The 22214-nt window shown below is 44.2% G+C and overlaps 3 protein-coding genes across 3 annotated transcripts; 2 read left to right on the plus strand and 1 right to left on the minus strand.

Moving 5' to 3' along the window:
- Positions 1-35: 35 nt before the first annotated feature.
- Positions 36-783, plus strand: LOC101282199 (histone H2A type 2-A). Its single transcript, XM_012538852.3, has one exon. The coding sequence runs from the start codon at positions 280-282 to the stop codon at positions 670-672; it is 393 nt and encodes a 130-aa protein (XP_012394306.1). The 5' UTR covers positions 36-279; the 3' UTR covers positions 673-783.
- Positions 784-913: 130 nt separating this feature from the next.
- On the plus strand, positions 914-21926 carry LOC101281214 (uncharacterized). The gene is made up of 4 exons (XM_049711324.1): positions 914-2272; positions 2329-2677; positions 16115-16237; positions 21197-21926. Exons 1-4 carry the CDS (start codon positions 1868-1870, stop codon positions 21613-21615), a joined length of 1296 nt encoding a protein of 431 aa, XP_049567281.1. The 5' UTR covers positions 914-1867; the 3' UTR covers positions 21616-21926.
- On the minus strand, positions 15691-16352 carry LOC117198529 (histone H4). Its single transcript, XM_033415584.2, has one exon. It carries the CDS (start codon positions 16327-16329, stop codon positions 16018-16020), a length of 312 nt encoding a protein of 103 aa, XP_033271475.1. The 5' UTR covers positions 16330-16352; the 3' UTR covers positions 15691-16017.
- Positions 21927-22214: the final 288 nt, after the last annotated feature.

Below are 22214 nucleotides of genomic sequence, written 5' to 3' on the forward strand. Positions count from 1 at the left end.
ACTCGGTACTTATAGAGGCTGTACGCAAATTAAGGTTCGGATTACGCCGCGTTGCGATTCGCGAGTTTTCAGCGGCTCTCTTGCGAGGGGGACGAGGTTATGTAAATGAGCGGATTCTGGTTGAGCTATCCTATTGGTCAGCAGGACAAAGATGTGTTTTAGCCAATCAGATTGCTCCGTAGACAATCGCCGTTCTGCCTATAAAAGGGTGAAGCGGCGCTGTTGAGAGTGAATTTGTTAGCCGTCAAGCGGGGGTGTTTTGCAGTGCTAGTGGCTGTCATGTCTGGTCGTGGCAAACAAGGAGGCAAGACTCGCGCTAAGGCCAAGTCGCGGTCGTCCCGCGCAGGTCTGCAGTTCCCGGTGGGGCGAGTGCACCGCCTGCTGCGCAAAGGCAACTACGCCGAGCGGGTGGGAGCCGGCGCGCCGGTGTACATGGCGGCAGTCCTCGAGTACCTGACCGCCGAAATCCTGGAGCTGGCGGGCAACGCGGCCCGAGACAACAAGAAGACGCGCATCATTCCTCGTCACCTGCAGTTGGCCATTCGTAATGACGAGGAGCTGAACAAGCTGTTGGGCAAAGTCACCATCGCCCAGGGCGGCGTTTTGCCGAACATTCAGGCCGTGTTGCTCCCCAAGAAGACGGAGAGCCACCACAAGGCGAAGGGCAAGTGAGGCCGGTCTCCGGAAGCCCTCCCAAGCCCCTTACCTGAAGGGGCACCTGTGAAATCAAAGGCTCTTTTCAGAGCCACCCACGTTTTCAAATAAGAGTTGTTCCAACACCTAGTTTGCTCAATTTCAGCTTTCTCAGTAGTAGACGTGCGGCCCAGGGGTACAGAGGGGGAGGGAGTGCCATTCGCCCATCCTCTGGAATCTTTGAGTACCCTACCGGTGTTATGCTTCGGTCGGTGGGTCGGTGGGTGGCGACGGGTTGTAAATCCGGGAGGTTAGTTAACTCGGGTGAAGGTAGCAAGCCTCTTGGGCGCCAGGGTTGACTCAGTTCTAAGTGCTCCGTCAGGCGACCCGCGGTGCCTTAACTCGGAGTCGGATGCCTAGTGAGCAACTCTATAGTATAGTTGTTCCCCAGGCCTCTGCTGAACACTTGAGGTCTAGTACCAAGGGGACGTTACCTCTCTCACACACACGTACACGCCCCGTTCACCCCAGTCGGTTAGGGGAGCGGACAGTTTTCGGGAGTGTGGCGGACCTGGGGTTTGGCTTAAGTGAGTCGACTGTGTCAAAGGGGGGAAAAAAAGGCGCCTTCGCGGCGGAGATACAGGTCCCTACTTAGGGTTTCGGAGGCGGAATCTTGCGCCCGGAGGGGGCCGCACATAACTTTCCGATCCGAAAAGCACCGAAAGGCGGAAACAAAACAAAACAAAAAACCCCCCCAACGATCCGTCATGCCAACTAAGCTAGGGGGCTCTGAGAAGGCAACAAGGCGTTCCGGGGGCGGCGGGGCCAAACAGAAGGTTGAGGTTCAATTCGGGAGCTAGAAAGCGTAGAAAGAGGGTTTCGCGGGTAGCGCGTTCCAAGGGAGCGAAGGGCTGAGGAGGAACATTCTGACACAGTTGCGCTCAAAACTAACTCTCACCCTGAAAGAAAGGAAAAACAAGCCAGGGAAAACTGTTGGCAAACTGGAAAGTAGAAAGGGAGGCGGGTGGGCGGGGGTAGGGGGGATTCTGCCCAAGCCAATCAGTGGCGCTAGGGCCGATGACGTCACAGCCAATGGACAGCCAGCGCGGGACTTTCAATTATTGATCCGCCCAATCGGGAAAAGACTGTGCCTATAAAGACCGCTGCGGCGGGCTGGATCCCGGTTCCTCTCCTTGCGCGTCGCTGCGCCGGTGAACTCGTGTCTCGGTTCGCTATGGCCCGTACAAAGCAGACTGCCCGCAAGTCGACCGGTGGCAAGGCCCCGCGGAAGCAGCTGGCCACCAAGGCGGCCCGCAAGAGCGCGCCGGCCACCGGCGGCGTCAAGAAGCCGCACCGCTACCGGCCGGGCACCGTGGCCCTGCGGGAGATCCGGCGCTACCAGAAGTCGACCGAGCTGCTGATCCGCAAGCTGCCCTTCCAGCGGCTGGTGCGCGAGATCGCGCAGGACTTCAAGACCGACCTGCGCTTCCAGAGCTCGGCCGTGATGGCGCTGCAGGAGGCGAGCGAGGCCTACTTGGTGGGGCTGTTTGAAGACACGAACCTGTGCGCTATCCACGCCAAGCGCGTGACTATCATGCCCAAAGACATCCAGCTGGCCCGCCGCATCCGCGGGGAGCGGGCTTAAGAAGTGTGCGCTCGGCTCGAGGTTCCATCATATCCAAAGGCTCTTTTCAGAGCCACCCACAACTGCACTTGGAAGAAGCTGTGCCACTTGGCCGTGCTCTCCCGGCGGACCCTCGCATACCCCGGGAGGAGAGGCTGTTAGAGCGGGCAGAGCGTTGGGCTCCAACAGAAAGGCTAAAGAAAGGCCAGGTATCTGGCCTAGTCCCCTGCTTGCTGGCCGCCTTCCGGGGTGTCAAGATCTTTGAGTTTGGTCAGTCGGATTCTCTGGCCTGGCGAGCTTGCCGCTGCGTTCTTGGGCGCGGCCAGGGCGCCCAGTTTCGCTTCTTGGAGGCAGCCACGGGTCCTCCCGTAGGGTCGGGCTCTTCTAGGGCGTCTTCGTACTCGACCTTGGCCCAGAACTGTAATCTGTCCCGGGTGGGGGAGTGGGGGGGTTGGGGGGTGGGGGGTGCGGGGTGCGGGCTGTTAGGCCAGGCGGAGTCACTAGGGGACGCTCAGGATGCGGGGGCTGGCCTTCAGGCAGCTGAGAGCCGCGCGCAGGTCTGACCTCCTCACCCTCGCCGGAAAGGGCCCCGCCCCGCGTGGCTCTCCGCCTCCGGCGGGAAATCGCCATCTCGGTCGGTCCCGCCCCGTTTCTGCCGGGGAAAGTGTGGTATTTCTGGGGTTCAAGTGTCGGTAATTTGGGGCCTCACTCCCACCCTCTGCTTCTAATCAAAACCCGGGGGTTGGGTGGAAGGGTGTTTGTACAGGTCCTAAGCCCACTTTCGTGAGCTGGGCGTTAAACATATTGCTCCTTTTCTGCCGAGTTCACAGTGAGACTCACTCTACTTCTCGAAGTAATCTCTAAAAGCTTCAACCTGTGTTTGGATTCTCTTCCCAGACTTGGTAGTGTCTCTACATGTTTTATTCAGACATGTGGGAAGTCGGTCCCCAGGTTTTGGATTACTCAGCGAAAGAACAGAAGTGGGGCTCTGAGTTCAAGTTTGGGGAAGAGATCAAAGAGGCAGAACATGGTCCTCCTTTGGGGAGAGGAAGTTACTCTCATTAGGAAATAGTGAGAATGGAGGCCTTAGAGATGATTCTTGTACCATTTGGGAGGTGGAAGTGCAAGGCCTCTAGTGGGCAGTGGCGTGGGGCAAGGTCTTGTAGAGCCCATCTCCACAGAGCTCAGATACAAAGGCTGTACAGGTCTTAGGTGACACCTCTTAACCTTCTCAGTCACTTATCTGAACTTGGAAAAGGCCAAGACTTATGTTTTCTGCTTTGTCTCAGCACAGTGCCAGGTTAAAAGCATTCATTATAGAGATCAGTGAGAATTCACAGAAGGGAGAGGGAAAAGGAAGGATATTTACTTTTTGTTTGTTTGTTTTTTAAACTTTAGTTATGTCTTTTGAGATGTGTCAGAAAAGGGGGGAGCAGTGTAGGGACTGCGGCCCCTCCTGCTACAGGTTGCAGTGTGTTTCTGCTCCAGGGTCACAGCAATTTCCAGAGCATGCCTCTGGATCTCTGCCTAGACCCTTATTACCTGCTTAGGCCCCCAATGCAGGGTGGATCCAGGGCCTGGGTCTGTACTCTGAGTTAAGAAGTAGTGAATTCAAGGGGTGTGTGGGGCACCAACTTTGCACCCGTCATCTCATGCATCCTCATGGTAAGACTTTCAGGGACATACAGACATAGGGCTCTCTGAGGTACAGCTTGAGGTTCTCTGGTGAGTGAATTGTCTAGCATCTCAGGTTCAGGAGCAGCTGAGCAGACCCCGGAAAACTGCAATTTCGTGTCAAGTGTCAGTGCTCCACATCCTCTGCCTGCCTCTGAGATCACATTGCTTTATTTTACCAGTCTGGGCACCCTTAACATCCAGGAAGTCTTTCTGTATGAATCTCAAGGGAAGTTTAGTGGCATTTCTTTTTTTTTGCGGTACGCGGGCCTCTCACTGTTGTGGCCTCTCCCGTTGCAGAGCACAGGCTCCGGACGCGCAGCCTCAGTGGCCATGGCTCACGGGTCCAGCCGCTCCGTGGCATGTGGGATTTTCCCAGACCGGGGCACGAAGCCGTGTCCCCTGCATCGGCAGGCGGACTCTCAACCACTGCGCCATCAGCCCTGGCATTTTTTATATCCAGTCAGGAATAGCATAAAATTTTGTGTTCCTGTCACTGTAGAGGCCTACCCTCACAGCAATCTTTCAAATCTATTTGTTTGGGAGACCAGCATAAAAGAAGTTCATCAATGCAAGAGAACAATTTAAAATGTAAGTTTTATCATTTAATCATTTCTGTACTTAAATCATTCTCTACTCTCAGATTGAGAGTTAAAGGAAAATTAAGGGCAAGGTAAATAAATGCTTTTCCTTTAGTGATTAGGTTCTATGTGGTTAGATTGGTTTCAAGGAAAGTCTGCCCCAAACCTGGGATTTTTAGGAATAGAAAAACAGTATTTGTTCAGGTTTAATTCTGCCTTAGTGAGGGTAGTGGGGTACAGGTGCATGGGTGTGTGCAGAGAGAAACTACATGCCCTGTTGATTCTACCTTTGCTTCCTTGGAAGAGGACTTGGCCTTCGGGTTCACACCCTCTCCTGATCATCCTTCTCCTTCTCCAGGTCCTCATCTCAGCCTTCTCATGTTCTCTTTCTCTTCCAGGCCGCATCAATATTTCTGGTTGTTTCACCCATGCTGACCTTGGCTGTTTTTTTTTTTCTTCTCTCCTTGAAACTAAAGTGAGATCACGGCTTCCCTACTTTCCATATCTCTGCTCTCTGTCAAGTGCTCCCAAATTGGTATCTTCTGAGACCCCTGTCCTGAGCTCTACACCAATATTTCTAACTGCCTGATGGCCAGGTCCTTCTGGATGGATAATAGGCACTTCAAACTCAGCTTCTTTCCAAAACTGCATCATCTTGCTTCCCAAAGCTATTTTTTCCCTCCTATATTCCCCATCTTAACTGAAAGGCACCTTCACTCCCTCTCCCCCATCTGTTCAGGTCAGCAGTTCCTTTTTTTTCTCATTCGTCCAAATGTCATGGGTCAGCAAGTATTATCAAATCCTCTACCTGACTTTCAAGTCTATTACCCTCTCTCCATCCATCTATGGTCCCTGTCTTAACTGACACCCTCACCAGCTGTTCTAGAGGATTAAATATTCAGACTTGACTCTGCTTTGCTACGAAGCATCCACTCTGTGTGAGAGCTGTCTTTTTTAAAATGCATTTTTTTTGAGCCTGTCACTTTCATTCTTAAAAATTTTCTGCCTCCCTCTCTATTCCCTTCAGAATAAAGTTCACCTTCCTTTGCATGGCAGTCAGAGCAGTACAGGTTAATAACTGGTAGGGACTCTGGAGTTAGACAAACCTGAGTTTGAATCCTGGTCTCGCCCATATAACAGGTATCTGACTTCAGCAAGTAAATCTCTATAGGCCTCATTTTCCCATTTGTAAAATGGGGACAACAGTATCTTGCTAATAATGTTGTTGGAAATATTAAAAGTGACAGTTCCTATAAAGTAGCTAGCACAGTGTCTGGTCCAGAATAAGTATTCAATTACTTTTAGTTACTCTATTAATAGTTATTAAATTTAAAAATCCCAATAAAAATTATTTTAATACACATTTAGTTCCTGGTATTTCCCAGAGCCTCCCCAGGTTTCAGGTGCACTGCCAACTGAACAGAAGGTTCTAGCCCCTCAGAACAACTGCAATCCCCAAGCATACAATGTCTTCACACACTCCATTTCTTCTCTCCAGAATGTCCTCCCCTTTTTAGGTAACCCTGAGAATCCCTGCTCATCCTTTCTTCCCTTTCTCCTCTTTGCTTTTATCTCTTTAGGCCCTCCTCCTTGCTTCTCCCTCATCCTATCCTAACACCCCTTCCTATTCCCTACTCTTGGCATTAGGCTGGCATCATTCCTCAGGGTGAGGACTGGTCCTTGTTCATCTCTGTGGCACCAGCACCCAAGCAGTGCCTGGAACACCATAGGTGGTCAAGAAATGCTTGATGAGGGACCAATTCTCCTGGTCTTCAACTCTTCGTCTTATATGAGGGAGCTGAGCAGAAGATGCTCCCAGTTCTTGGAGTACTTGAAGTTACAGATCAAGAGCTGGCCTGGACTGGATATCTGGGAAGTACTTCCAAAGTCCTTGGGGGGGTCCCAGAACATGGGAGCAGGAAACTGTCTGTGGGCAGGGTGCCTGGAAAGCCCAGGTATCCCTTGCCCATGAATGGCCACAGTCCCAGACAGCCTGCTCCTGGTGACAGGAACTGAGAGAAGAGTTCACTGAGCTACATTCCCGCCAGTGCCCCCAGTCTGTTCCTGAATGCAGAGCATCTGGGGAGGAGTGTCTGTTTCTATACCCACAAAGACATCAGATTCAGCCCTACTGACAGGATTTTTGGGGATATGGTATGGGATTGGGATGTGGTCAGGAGCAGAGAGTGAAGTATGTATAAAGAGCAGAAAGAAGGGGAGGAAAGATAGTAGAGGAGAGAAAGGGGTTGGGAAACAGAAGTCTAGGGTCCTCACTGCAATGAACTGGGGCTGATACCTGAGACCCCTTACAGCGTAGGGCCAGGGCTCCTGACCCTTAACCAGGAAAAGGCTGCAAAGAGAAAAGACTGTGATCTCCATTTCCTCATATGTAAAGCAGGATCCAATTGCACCCACTTCAGGATTGCTGTGAGGATGAAAAGAGATAATACAGCCCATACAAAGTGCTTGGAACAGAACCTTACATATGGTCATAAATCAATATTAGTAGCATCGTTAATATCAGTGATGTAAATATTAGTGACATTAATGTGAATTGATGTAAGTCACAGTTATAATCATGTCATAGAAAAAAGAATGACAGGCACACACACATACAAATTGGTGAATAATTTTCAACACACAGCCAGCTTCTAGACTGTGCGCCCCAGGAAGTAAGAATACCCAGATCCCTAGATGGCTTATGGCTCATCTTTCACTCTCATTCAATTTCACAGTATCCCAGGATGGGAAGAAGGGCGTTTAAAATTTCTGTTGAATAGCTGAAGAAAATAAAGCTGCTGAGGGAGAGACACCTGGGAACGTGGGTCATACAGCTGGAAGACAGCAGATGTGGAACTTGAGCCTGGGTCTTGTGTTTTCTTTTTGTATTAGATTCATTGTGTCAGAAGAAAAACACACAAACAATAATTACACGTAGAGATACACTATCACTATATATGTATAGTAGCTCTGATTTCTGCTGACTCCAAACTATAGAAAGATATAATTTTATATTACTACCTGCTGCACATTCACACATATCTAAAAAATTGAAACAAGTTATACAAAAGGATATTTTTTTGGTTTGGGATGCACCTTGATATTTTCAACTCTATTCTGTTTCATTAATAAAAGATACTGGTTCCCATTCTCTAAATTGATTTTATCACCTGCTCATGGGTTACAACCTGCAACTGAAAACCACTGCAGTAGAGAAAATTACAAAGAATAAAGTAAAATCATCACTCAAATTAAAAAATTCTTACTGTTTTGTTCAACAAGAAGCCTGGCTGGGACTTCCCTGGTGGCCCAGTGGGTAAAACTTCACGCTCCCAATGCAAGGGGTCTGGGTTAGATTCCTGGTTGGGGAAATAGATCCCACATGCATGCTGCAACTAAGAGTCCCCATGCTGCAACTAAAAAGGTCCTGAATGCCACAACTAAGACTCGGTGCAGCCTAAATAAATAAATAAATAAATAAATAAATAAACAAAAAGCCTGGCAACTGTTCATAGCTGGAGGCATGTATATGAGTTTGCAGAAATGGGAACCAGGTCCTTAGGCTCTGTGAGAAGACATGCACAATAATGAAGGCGAGCCGTGGTAGGCAGTGGAGAAAGGTGCAGATGAATTATCTGGAAGGTCAGAGGGAAAGGTCAGTTTTAACCGAGGGATCCACGGAGCTCTTCCTGTAGGACAACTTGAGGTGGGGTTCAAGAGAAAGACAAGGAGGATTGTGAGTGGCGGCTGGTCCACAGGGTCCAAGGCCAGAAACGGGAAATGACTTTTCAGGGGTGGGATTTTGAGGCCGGCTTATTGGGGGTCTTGAATGCCAAACTGGGGAGGGGGTAAATTTTACTCTGTAAACAGTGTAGGGGGAGGGATTATAGAAGAGGAAACAACAAAATTAACGTACATATGTAGAGATGCTCATAAATACTAGTAATCAGAGAAAGGCAAATTAAAGCAATAATGAGATAATCACTTTATACTCGATACTCTGGCCAGTCATGGAAAGTTGAATAATGCTAAGGGTTGGCCAGGATGGAGGGCTTAGGTGGTTGGTGCTCAGCTGGTGGGGTGTGACCTGGGGCAGCCATTCTGGAGAGCAGCCTGGTACTTCTTAGGCCAATTAAGGTTACACATCATGGGAACCAGCAGCTCTGTTTGTACGTATTCATCCAAAAGAAATTCTCACACAGGTCTATCAGAGACCATGACAAGAAGATGGAACATCAGAAACAATGTGGGCATTCATCACTGGAAGAGTTGATAGAGAAAATGTGGCAGACACACTCCATGGAGCGCTCTGCAGCAGTAAGAGACAGTGGATTATATGGGCACATAACAATAAGGACAGATCTTAAAAACATAATTCTGAGAGAAATAAGGAAATGAGATCTAATAGAATATTATTTATTGAAATTTTAAAAATTAATAGTAGAATAGTAGAATGGTTTTCTGTGGGGGGTGATGGGGAAAAGATAGGGAAATGGGGACAAGAGAGTAAGAAAAGTGGGGAACGCCCAAACGGGGCAATACCTTAAGCAGGTGGGTAACATAATCAGGGCTGTGTACACAGAGGGTTAATCCGTAGTGGGGGTGCAAAAGGAGTCAGAAGTGAGCAGCGGCCAAATCCCAGGCCTCAGGGGTGTAGCAGATGAGAGGTGCTGAGCGTGAGGAGAACAAGGCAAGCAGCCACAGCAATGGACTGGAGGGAAAGTTTTGATGTTATTGCAGGTAGAAGATCGCCTGAACCTGGATGGGGATAGAAGGAGGTGGTTATGGCAAAAAGTAATCAAAGGTGTCTTGAGACCTTCCTGCCTGAGCGACTGGGAGGATGAGGCCACCATCACAGGAATAGGCAGGCTGGGATGGGTAGCTGCTGAAGCGTTCAGGCCACACTGCGTCAGAGCTGGCACCAGGCAGAAGCAAGTGGCCATGTCCTTCCGGCAGCTGGGATTGTGGATCGGGAGGTGGAGCTAGAGACCGGCTGGATTTTCCTATCTGCCCAGAGGAGCTAGAGGAACCAGTGGGAGTGCCTGGGAAGAGCTTATAGGGAGATCAAAGAAGGGGCCTCTCAGGAATCTACACCACTTAGGGATCTGGTGGGGAAGGGAAGATAGAGTTTTGTCCTAAAAGCAGAGGAAAAATATCATGAGGACACTGGATCAGATGATTTCTTGGGTCTTTTCCAGAATCAACATTATATGGTTCTATTAAATGTAGCAAATGTATTAAAGATCCTCAGATTATTTGGGGTTTTCAAATTTTAGGCAAATATTTTAGTAAGATTCAGGAGCATCGTAATGTATCAGAGAATGCCAAGTTATTTAAACTGCATGAACGTCAGTTTCTTGCTTTGAAAATGGGGATAACTACCTTTTGGGGTTGTTCTGAAGATTTGTAAACTATGCAAACAATATAAATGGTACATAGTAGGTATTCAATAAATGGGAACTATTACTCATTATTCTCTTGTTTAAAAGTGAATTCAGGGACTTCCCTGGTGGCACAGTGGTTTAAGAATCCACCTGCCAATGCAGGGGACATGGGTTCGAGCCCTGGTCCGGGAAGATCCCACATGCAGCAGAGCAACTAAGCCCATGTGCCACAGCTACTGAGCCTGCGCTCTAGAGCCCGTGAGCCACATCCACTGAACCCTCGCGCCACAACTACTGAAGACCATGCCCAAAGCCCATGCTCCACAAAGAGAGAAGCCACTGCAATGAGAAGCACGCCCACTGCAACGAAGAGTAGCCCCCGCTTGCCGCAACCAGAGGAAGCCCGCACACAGCAAGGAAGACCCAACGCAGACATAAATTAATTAATTAAAAGTAACTAAATTAAAAAAAATAAAAATTAATTCAAATCAAAGAGGGGTACCTAAATTCAATGCCAATGGCCACTTCATGGTTAGAGAAACCAGAGGTTACTGTGCCTCCTTCCATCTCCATCTATTTTTCTCCTTCAATCTTGCTGCCACTATTCTTGTCCAGGGCCCTATAAGGCTTGCAACAGCCTCCTAACTCATTTCAATTTCTAATTCTCTGTCCCCTTCAGTCCACCTTGCACACCTCAGCCAGACTAACCTTCCCAAAATATCACTCTCAACTTGCTCAAGAATCAACAGAGATCTCCAGGCTCTATTCTACTGTGTCTAATCTCCTCTGCCTGATTTCAAGGTTCTCCAAGATTCATCTCTTTAGGGTGTGGTGAGCCCAGCTGAGAAGCAGACCTATCATCAGGCATCATTAACTAAAAAAAAAAAAAAGACTGGTATGGAAAATCACCCAGAGGATTGCCTGCTGAAAAATAGACATATATGTAGTGAATTCTTTTCCTTTTCAAGTTATAAAATTGAATTCTTTTTAGCAAATTCTTTTCCTTTTCAATTCATAAAACTCTATTTTTTAAGATTTAACTAAGATTTATTGTCTGCCATGTGCCAGGCACTATGCTAGCCATCTTGAGATGGTTTATCCCCCTTCCTATATTTTGAAAACATTGAGTGTTTTTTATAATAAAGACTTTCAAAGGAAAAACAAAGTGGCTCATAATCCTACTCTCTAGATTACTTCTGTTGATACACACACACACACACACACACACACACACACACAAAGTGATACTTTACTTGAGAGAGAATCCAACAGTATAGAAAGGAATAAAATGAAAAGTAAAATCCTCCTCTTCCCAGTCTCCTACTTTATTTCCTCTTCATAATGGTAATAACTGTTACAGATTTCTAATATGTACTTCCAGAAAAATGTTCTATTTATTTACCAATATTCTTTTAAGACAATTTACACAGAAGACACACTATCCTGCCCTTTGTTTTCTTTTTCCTTAAAAATATATTTTATATAAGTGAAATATATAAGTGAAAAAAGTATATATATATATATATTTTTTAATACAAAAGTGGAAAAAGACCTTGAGATACATATATATGAAGTCCTTCTATCTCAACCCTTACAGATATAAAAGTGCCTCTGAATCAATCTGCTTTATTCTTTTTAAAGGATGCACAGCTTTCACATAATGGATATTTCTTAATTTATTTACTCAGACTCATATTAATTAATATTTAAGTATTTTCCAGATTTTTACCACTAAAAACACTGTTACAACTTATTATCCTTGTGCATATAGTTGGGGTACATTTTCAGTATATCTGAAGGGTTTTTTTTGATAGGTATCGCTAAACTGTAAGCTTCCAATCTAAAAGTTTTGGTACAACTGACTCTGGACATTAGCAACTAAATTTGGTCAGTTTGTTATTTAGTTCTGAATCTCAAGGTCCCTCTTAGACAGGATGAGCAAAATGTTAAGTGTTTCCTGATCTTGCAAAGTTTCTTTCTTAAGGCCGTGGGCCCTCTCCGACCAATCAGAATCCCTGCTCAGGGCTAAAGTTTGTGAACTCACGATTGAATTTTCCTCAGTCAGGTTTTGATTTTGGATTTGTGTTTCTTTGATTGATTTTTCCCCCCTCTTCTCTTCCTCTGCTACTTGGATTTTGTGTTTAATGGTTGGGAAGTTATTGCATTCAGTCTTATTGCATTGTGAGGTGGTAGAAAGGAAATGAAGGGCTGGTGGCCACTCGTATGAGAAAATTGAACTTTGGCAAAATTAAGATTTGCCATGGTTCATATAGCCCAGACTATCTTCCTATCTATCTATGTATCATCTATCTATGTATCATCTATCTATCTATCTATATGTTCTGATTGTCTGGGGTGGGGGGAATTGTACATTCTTATTTTAAGACAACCAAACAATTCAAAATGTTCAACGAATATAACAAAAACCAACATCCATAAATCACTCAAATTTTTGTGAACATTCTTCCTGATAATTCTCTATACATCCATACATATTTATATATACTAGTAATATTCTGTATTAAGGATAATTCTATCCTTTTGGCTCAAGTAGAGAAATAACATGTTCATCAATAGATAGAATATAAAGCTCAGAGTAAAAGGTTTCAAAGGAAGCAAATAAGAATGTTGTGAAAGATGACAGGAGCATCCAGTCTTCTAGAGCATAATGCTGCTATTCAGAGAAATAGGGAGCCTGGAAAGGAAAGGTAAGACTTCACACTGGTCCATTGTGAAGTCTGATTAGCCAGTGGGACACTTAAGTGCCTCTATGACCATGGTAATGGAAGTAGACATGCAGACCGGGCAAGAATCATTTGTATACATATATCCTAGTGGAAGTCTTGAATTCACCCAGGAAAGGAAAGACTTGGCAGCCAGGGCTGGCTTACAGAGAGTATTTGAGACACTCAGGGGTAGAAATGGGAAGGAAATTATTTTATTAGCAAATCAGAGCATTGGGACTTCCCTGGCAGTCCAGTGGTTAAGACTCTGTGTTCCCAATGCAGGGGACACGGGTTCAATCCCTGGTAGGGGAATTGAGATCCCACATGCCCCGCAGCACGGCCAAATAAGATAAAATTAAAAAAAAACAAGCAAAACAAAAAAGCAAATCAGAGCATTAATTCCTCACTGTTACAGATAGTTAAGAACAACAACAAAAAAGCCATTTATTAACACAAAAATATGCATAATGCATATACTGTAATTTGGCAATATTCACAGGCTGGATATGGCTAACAGAGGATTCGGTCATATCCTATTATAATAGTATTTAGTGGAGTAGACGAGGTGGGAACAGGGATCACTATTAAAATCACTGTAAAGAAGATGTATAATTAATGGTTAAAGGACAAGATCTTGGAGAAATTTAGGAATAAATAAAAGAAACATATCCACTGATTACAAAATTCAATACTGTCAAAAACACAAACCAGTAGAGAGCAAACGTATGGACAGCAAGGGGGGAAAGCGGCGGGGGTGGGGTGGTGGTGTGATGAACTGGGAGATTGGGATTGACATGTACACACTAATATGTATAAAATGGATAACTAATAAGAACCTGCTGTATAAAAGAATAAATAAAATAATATTCAAAAAAAACCCCACAAACCAATAATATTTAGTAAAACAAGCTAACTACATTTTTAATTCATACTTCTTTTTTGCCCCAAATGCTTTTAGGAAATAAGCTATTTTAACTTTTTCCTCCTGTAATATTTTGTCCTACAAAATTTTATTAGGATCATTCACCTAATGTTTTTCTTTTCCATCAAAGAAAGCAAAATTTAACATTATGGTAAAAAATTAGGGTAATATATACTCAGATTCTAAATATTTTTGTTTGATTTAAAGAAAAACTGTTACCTAGATCAGTCATTCTCAAACTTTAATGTGTTTCAGAATCAACTGAAAGGTTTCTTAAAATACAAATTGCTAGGTCTCACCTCCCAGAGTTTCTCATGCAATAGGTCTGGAGTGAGTCCAAGATTTTGCATTTCTAACAAGTCCCAGGTGATCTGATGTTCCTAGACTAGAGACCACACTTTGAGAACCACTAGTTTAGATAATGAACATGTTTCCCCACCCCCTTCCTTTATTCTTTGGTTTCTTTTCAAACTTTTGATATCTCCTTCTCCAGAGTATCTCAGTGAGGATCAGATATATTCAATCTGCATTGCCTTTAAAGTTAAAAAAAAAAATCACAGTGATATTTGAAATACAAATGCCATCAGTTGCAGTTGAGATTGTAATCTAAAGGGACGACGAAACATCTTGACAATTGAATCCTCTTATTTATTTCTCACTTGGACATCTTCACAAATGTTATTCTTGCCTCTCACCCCCTGATCCTCCCCCTCCCCTTTACTGTATCTCTTAATAGGATACCAGGCATTTAGTTCCTTCTTTTATTTTTTTTTAATATTTATTTATTTATTTATTTGGCTGTGCCGGGTCTTAGTTGCAGCATGTGGGATCCAGTTCCCTGACCAGGGATCGAACCCAGACTCCCTGCATTGGAGCGCCGAGTCTTAACCATTGGACCACCAGAGAAGTCTGTCAGTTCCTTCTTAACAGTCTGACACAAGCCCCACCTCCACAGCCAAGCTTGCTCATTTCCCATCAGCCAGTGACTTCTGTAGTGTTAAGACTCCTAGAGTAATCATCGGCTACATTTCTCATCATACCGAATATGTGCCACCATGTACTTTTGGGCTGTGTATGTTAGTATGTATGCATGTATATGTATGTATTTATGTATTATTTTTATCCCCTATTCTGATAATAAGCTATTACAGGCAAGTCTCACATGCTTTGACTTTCTGGCATCTCCATTGCTAAGCACCATGTTTTAAACCTAGCTCACCAAGTGTTTGATGCTAATGAGAGCTGCCGAGTGTGGAGACCAATAATGCAATAGCTGGCTTATCTTTTGGGAGCTGACAGAATTTCTTCTGTAGAATTTTTTCTTGGCTACATACAAGCCAAATTTAGCTGTAAAATCATAAGCCTAGACAGAACACTAAAAAAAATCTTTTCTTTGCAAATGTAATAGCTGCAAAACTATAATTAGGTTTAAGGACCAGAGGCGTGGACCTACATTTCAATTCAAATCAAGGCGATTTAGAAATGATAGTATAGAGAATGGCTTCACATATATATATATAAAGGAGAATTTACTTTTGCCTTGTCAAAAATTAAATTGTGCTTTCTGTATTGATGGTGGGTATGTCTCTGCCGGTCTCATACTCTAGGCTACAACAGGCCCTAATGGAAAAGTCAGCTTTCACACACACACACTAAAAGACTTGCTTTCACATTAAGGTGGCTTTCACATTAAGGTTATATAGTTTGCTCAGATTTTATATAAGGTTCATACTTAGTTGCTTCTGCATTTGTCTCTTTGTAATGTTATCACTGAAAGACAAACCTCATAAACTAAATTCTCCCTTAAATGTAGCGTACACGTGCACGCACAGGCACTACTCTCGGCAGATAATTGTGAGGGGCCTTTAACACCAAAAACACAGGAAACCCAAAATACTTTCCATACACTAGCCAGATAATTTCCAGATGTACTTAAGTATTGTATTAATGAGCTCATCTCTGGTCTAACAACCTATATTTGTTTCAGTTTTGAATGGTTGGTGACTGGATTTGGTTTTGCTAGTGCTTTTGCACCTTTCCAATTGAGCAGACTGTAATGACACAATAACCCAATGTGCACACAGCATTAAGCCACCCAGCCCACCTCCTCACTGTAGACCTGGTAAGTAAAACCCACACACACACCACTTTCCACAGTCTGGTCCAACGATTACAAATGATACACATCCAAAAGCAAACTGAAAAATGGTTTAAATCTGGAGCACGTATAGCCTCTCAGGCTAGCAAAAATTGACACAGGCAAGGGAAAGGCAGCTTTTGGTAAGTGACTCGGGTTTTCAGGGCTGTTAGCACTTTTGGGCATCGGTACCTCCTAGACTCTTGATCCCACTACTAACCAGCCCCCAAATTCAAAGTTACCTATACTTCAGACAGGTGTCTAGCTCTTCTGATGACTGGGTGGTTGGCCCTAAAAAGGGCCTTTGAGATTGTCACGTAGCACAGAAGTTGCAGCTTAGCCTCCGAAGCCATACAGGGTGCGTCCCTGCCGTTTGAGCGCGTACACCACGTCCATGGCAGTGACCGTCTTGCGCTTGGCGTGCTCCGTGTAGGTGACCGCATCCCGAATGACATTCTCCAGGAACACCTTCAACACACCTCGGGTCTCTTCGTAAATGAGGCCAGAGATGCGCTTGACCCCCCCGCGCCGAGCAAGACGCCGGATGGCGGGCTTGGTGATGCCTTGGATGTTATCTCTCAAAACCTTGCGGTGGCGCTTAGCGCCACCCTTGCCCAAGCCTTTGCCGCCTTTCCCTCTTCCAGACATAGCGGACGAGGTCTGAAAACGCCTTTGAGACAAGCAAGGTCGGCTTTTTCCCCTGATATACAAGAGCAGCGGACCAGATTGAAAACCGAAAGCGCGCGGGCGGGAAGCTGTCTAAATGGGCCCAACCCCCTCGACATTTCGTCATTTCTTTTCTGCTGTTTCCCTATCCCTCCTTCACCCTCCACAGTTCCCTTCAACGGACTCTCACCGTTTATTTTTATTTATTTATTTAACTTATTTATTTTTGAAGTATAGTTGATTTACAATTTTATATCAGTTTCAAGTGTATCGACAGCGATTCAATATTTTTATAAATTAGACTCCGTTTAGGTATTATAAAATACCAGTTACATTCTCTGTGCGGTACGATATATTCTTCTAGCTTATTTATTTTATATATAGTAGTTTGTATCTCTTAATCCCCTAACTCTTATATTGCCCCTCCCCTCTCGGACGCCAATCTTTTAAAAGATCTGTTTGCCAGAGTCCCCGGGAGAATTCGGATCCCAGCTTCCGGATCCCGTCGCTGTTTTCGCCTCTGTCTCTCTCCTTGTGTGCCCCCAGAAGGCATTAAATTTAGGCTAGGAAGAAAGGAATAGTGGAGATGACCAGAGGAAGAGCAAATGGAATCCAGAAACGGAAAGGAGAACAGAGCACCAGCGCCGTGTACAACACCGACAGAAGGATCCCAGGCTTCGGAACCACGGTTACATAAAACTGCAGCAAAGGCGGTTGCCACAATTAGACTGACAGACCCAGTAGGCGATCTCAAGAGCAGCGGCACCTTGGCTGTGCGTGGAGGCGGAAGCAGGGAGAGCGCCGTAATTCCCGAGTCTCGTCTCTGTTTTGTTGATATGAGGCATGGAATTTCACCTCATCTAGGAGAAATCAGATCCTAGGAAAATTGGTCTGTATACTGCAAGACTTCTAACATGGAGGTCAGTGAATCCAACTCACTGTCATGCAAAGCTCTGCTGAAAGAAGCAATATATATAGAAAGAAGACTGAAGAGCCTCTGTACCTCCGTTTCTACAGATCCTCTAAATCCGACCCTTGTTTTCAGCCAGAATTCAGTGCCCAAATTGAGGCCCTACATGGAGCTAGCAAAGTTCGCTGGATTGGGTTTCACAAGAGGACATCTGCTCCATATTGAGAGTCATTACCAGAAACTTCCTTGTGAAATCGGGATTCTACTGATAACACGTTCATTACCAGGGCCTTCTGTAGAATACAGGAGGAGATATGGTTTCTGCGTCAGAAATAATTGTTTTTTTCTGAGACATTATTATTTTTTTGATTTTAAAAAAATAACAACGACAACAAAAACCAACTTATGTTCCTTCTTTCAGCTCTCCTTTAGCTCAACCTGCTATATGCTAATGAATCTTAAATCTATATCTTTATCCAAACTTCTAGGCTCCAGACATGTAGATTCTCCTGGGGGTTCTTTAGTCATTTTAAACTCAAAATCTCCCAAAATCAAAATGTTTAAACTTAAAATCTCCAAGGTATGACTCTCGTGGGGGCTGAGGGAATATATTCTCCTCCCCCCACCCCATAAGAATGGGGTTCTCTCTCCGCTCTTTGGATGGTGCCACCTTGCATCACATGCCTAAATCAACACCCTGGAATTCACAATAGATGTTGAAGGGTAGTAGCATATGCCACCCCAAAACACGACTGTAGGAATCCAGGACAGGCTACCTCAAAATATGCTGCTTTGGTGTATTGATTATTTTGAGCCGTAATACTTTGAAAAACAGCAAATGCAAGGACAGACTTTCTTTGAACTCCCCTTATCTGCCTAAAGTCAGATCCTTGGAAAGGAACCCAATTGACAGAAATCCCGGCCCCACGTGGTTTCATCAACCAGGGAAGATTAACTCTTGTCACAGGAGAGGAGACTAGAAGTCAACACCAAACTCAAACTTTGTCACAAACTATCATACCTCCCATCTATTCTACGGGTCCGTTCATCTTTCCTAAAAATCATTTACTCTCCCTAAGAGGCCTACCTGACCCCTCTTTCCTGTTAATCTGTCTTTGTTAATTTTCAGACCCAGCCAGGGACCCTAAGGGGGTCAAGGAAAAATTTTCCTCCCCTACACAACCCCTCACTGTACAGTACAGGCAGTAGTGTTAAGGACTGGTAGAAAAGAGGAAGTGTTTATCAATGAGTAGGATGTTGGGGGAATGAGTTTAGTTCAGAATGGGGTAAGAAAAAGATCTCAAAATCATGGCTTCTCAATTTGGTCTAGGGCTGCAAGCTACTCAAAATGAAAGGGAAGCAGGCACATGGCCTGACTAACCCACAAACCAAAGATTCAGTCTCAAAATGGGATAATTGAAGCCCTGGCAGTGCTTGAAGTCAAAAACTAAACACAAACTGCCTTCCTGAAACATATATTTTAATTTAGTTCATTACTTTTGTATTAAAAAGAAACACATGTGCATACAAAACATTATATGCCTAATAATTCACTTACTAACATTTTCTCTTGCCTGTTTATTCCCTATGGTAAAGTTTAAGCTTCTCATCCCTGTTTTCTTCTCCTCGTCAATACTAAATAGTGAAATTTCAGTGCTGTCTCAAAACTGCAGATTCTTATTATTTCTGATGAAAGAAACTTCAGAAATATTAAAGGAGAAAAATATTCCCTCTTCCTCACAGCTGCAGCAAAGCAGAGGTTCTTCTTTATTATAAACTTGCTTCTGATAAAGTGGTGTATTGAGAATGCTCACAGTAGTATCACTCTATTGTCCAATGTGGAGAATAGGTGAAGTTGAACTAATATGAATCAGAATTCTGTTATTAAAGATGACTTCTGAGGCAACCATATATCAGATTGTTATATTCAGAGAAATGTTACCTATGACCCATAATGATATACTATTCTGATTATCTTATTTGATTTGTTGCCCCGGAGTTAATATTTAAATTGGCATCACTGTTCTTGAGTAGAAATTCTTATTCAATTTCTTTATTAAGCCAGAGGAAGACTCTTGGAATTTTCTTATTCTCTACATTATAAAGGTAATATAAGTCCCATTACTGTTAGATTCTATATAAATAGCTTGAGAATCTTTTTCTTGTTTAAATGAACACATCCATACAGCTTGGCCAAGAGTGCATACATTAAAGGAAAAAAAAAAAAAGAACATTTCAAAGAAATGTGTCATTTGGTTGGGCAGCTTTGGGCTGTCATCGACACCTGCCCTGGGGTAGTTTCCTCTTCTGATGGGAATAGTTCAGTTGAGTAATTCGATCGTATGTTGTGAAGAGTCTTCAGTGCTTTAAAATATACCCCAAGCCTGATGAAACTGGAAATCCATTATAATTTCATTCTTTTGCTTTAGAATATTACGCAGGCCTTGTTGCTTATCCAGGATGAGCCATAACTTCTCTGAGACTCAGTTTATTTATCTGTAAAATGAGGAAAATAACATCTATTTCACAGAGTTGGGATTAAATGAGATAGTGTATGTAGAGACTTTTACAATACTGAGTAGTGCTCTGTATATGTAAGACATTATTACAAAACCACCACAGGAGGGGGTAACAGTTGTTCACATCAGCTACACTTTTGTGCTGACAGTTTAGCTCTTCTCCCTAGAGCAGGAGATTGCTGCTGCCTAAGGAGACTTCTAATATGAATCAGAATTCTCTTATTAAAGGTGACTTCTAAGGCAGCCATACATCACAGATTGTTATAAAGATAAGTTTCTACCTTGTGTTTAACGTTCAGGAAATCCTTTCAAAATCACTTTTATTTTATTTTGACTTCAGGAAGATGGTCATTCATACTGACACCATAGAGGTAAGTTTTGAGCCTCTTGGGGCTGCTTTTGTTCTCAGGCTTGAGTTTTTATAAGATTTGGATGCAATTATTTTTTTTAATCAAATAAGCATACGAGTAAAAGTTTTTATGTCAGTTATTACAATTTAAAGCATTGGTAACCTTACATAACTGCTGTTTTATTACATGTAATTTTCCGAGAAATTCTTCAAAGCATATGAAATAAAAGGCAAAGGATCTTCTATTTCCTTACCGAGAATAGAAAAGATATGAAACTTTAAGCGTTAGAAAACACTTTATTGAAGAAAATATGCTAGCAACTCAGTAATCAACGAAAAATTTATTTGCTTTGACACTTTAAATTTAAATCTGATAAGCAACTTTATTTAAAACTCTTCACCATTGTAAAGGAGAAATTAATATTTCTGGTCTTATCGTCCGTTACTTAAAGCGTTCCATCTATAGGACCAAATTAGCCATTGATGGATTGAGGAGGAGGAAACCGCATTCCAAGGGGAAAAGGCTGAAGGCTCTACTCTGTAAATTGGTACCAGTCAGCACACAGCTTTGGCGGAGATCCGAATCAGGTAAACGTTAAGTTTAGTTTTTGGTTCCTTCAACCACATATTTTGTTGAACCTCAGTCATAATGTAACTCTGACTTGCTTAGCTCGGTGTCAGAAGCTAAATAAATGTTAGCTATGGGAGAGGAGTTACAGTAACTAGTAAGTGGAAATGCAGGCTGAAACCTAGGGCATGCTTGCATTTCGAAAGAACCTGCTAATATATAAATCCCAAGCGTGTAAAAACACTTTATAAATTGCTCTTACAAACGTTACAGCAGTTTAAAGAAAAGGTCCGAAAAGAAAAATCTGTGATCGATAAGATTATAGAAAAGTACTGGAAGGGGGAGGTTATAAAAGATTAGCATAACAATCTTCTGCGCAATAAATAGGATTGATTTCTAGCCAATGAGATTACATTTTCGGAAATTCCTAGTTTTTCTGGCCCAATCAAGACGAGGCTATGTCTATAAATAAGACTGCCTACGGGCTGGTGAGTAAAACCAGTGAGCTATCATGGCGCGTACAAAGCAGACTGCCCGGAAGTCGACTGGTGGCAAGGCCCCGCGGAAGCAGTTGGCCACCAAGGCGGCCCGCAAGAGCGCGCCGGCCACTGGCGGCGTCAAGAAGCCGCACCGCTACCGGCCGGGCACCGTGGCCCTGCGGGAGATCCGGCGCTACCAGAAGTCGACCGAGCTGCTGATCCGCAAGCTGCCTTTCCAGCGGCTTGTGCGCGAGATCGCGCAGGACTTCAAGACTGATCTGCGCTTCCAGAGCTCGGCCGTGATGGCGCTGCAGGAGGCGAGCGAGGCCTATCTGGTGGGGCTGTTTGAAGACACGAACTTGTGCGCTATCCACGCCAAGCGCGTGACCATCATGCCCAAAGACATCCAGCTGGCCCGCCGCATCCGCGGGGAGCGGGCTTAAGGCACACGTTTTAAACTAGACGATTTAAAGGCTCTTTTCAGAGCCACCCACGTTTTCATAAAGAGCAGCTGTTTTCATAAAGAGCGCCCACGTTTTTATGAAGAGCAACAGGAACTCACCAGCTTTAAGCTTGGTGAGTTCCTAATGCACAAGTGTTAAGGGTAAAGTGGATCGGGGCGTCTCGCACGTGTTGGGTGGTGAGGTTATGGAATTAAGGCAGACAGACGCTAGAGGGACCACCAGAGGCAAGGTCTGGGTCGTGTCGGTCAAGTACTGCTTTTATCTCCTGGCTTGATTTCTTAGTCCAGAGCGCCAACCTTGCTAAACTTCGCAAGAGGATAGAATATGTTCTACCAGTCGTTTGTAACGCGTTCCAAAGTGCTAGTACAAAACGTTAGCACAAATCTGAATACTGAAATTAAGTGACACTCTAGAAGGCCGTCATTATGTGATAACTGTTGGGATGGCAATCTGGGTTTTCAGCCCGATTGTACAGTTACTAGAACTAGGCCGGATGTTAGATAAAATCCTCGGTCCCCAAGTAGTTACTCGGGATTTCAACTAAGAATGGGGGCAAGAGTCCCGAGATGTGTAAGAAC

Source organism: Orcinus orca, chromosome 1, assembly GCF_937001465.1.
Source record: "Orcinus orca chromosome 1, mOrcOrc1.1, whole genome shotgun sequence".
Lineage (NCBI taxonomy): Eukaryota > Metazoa > Chordata > Mammalia > Artiodactyla > Delphinidae > Orcinus > Orcinus orca.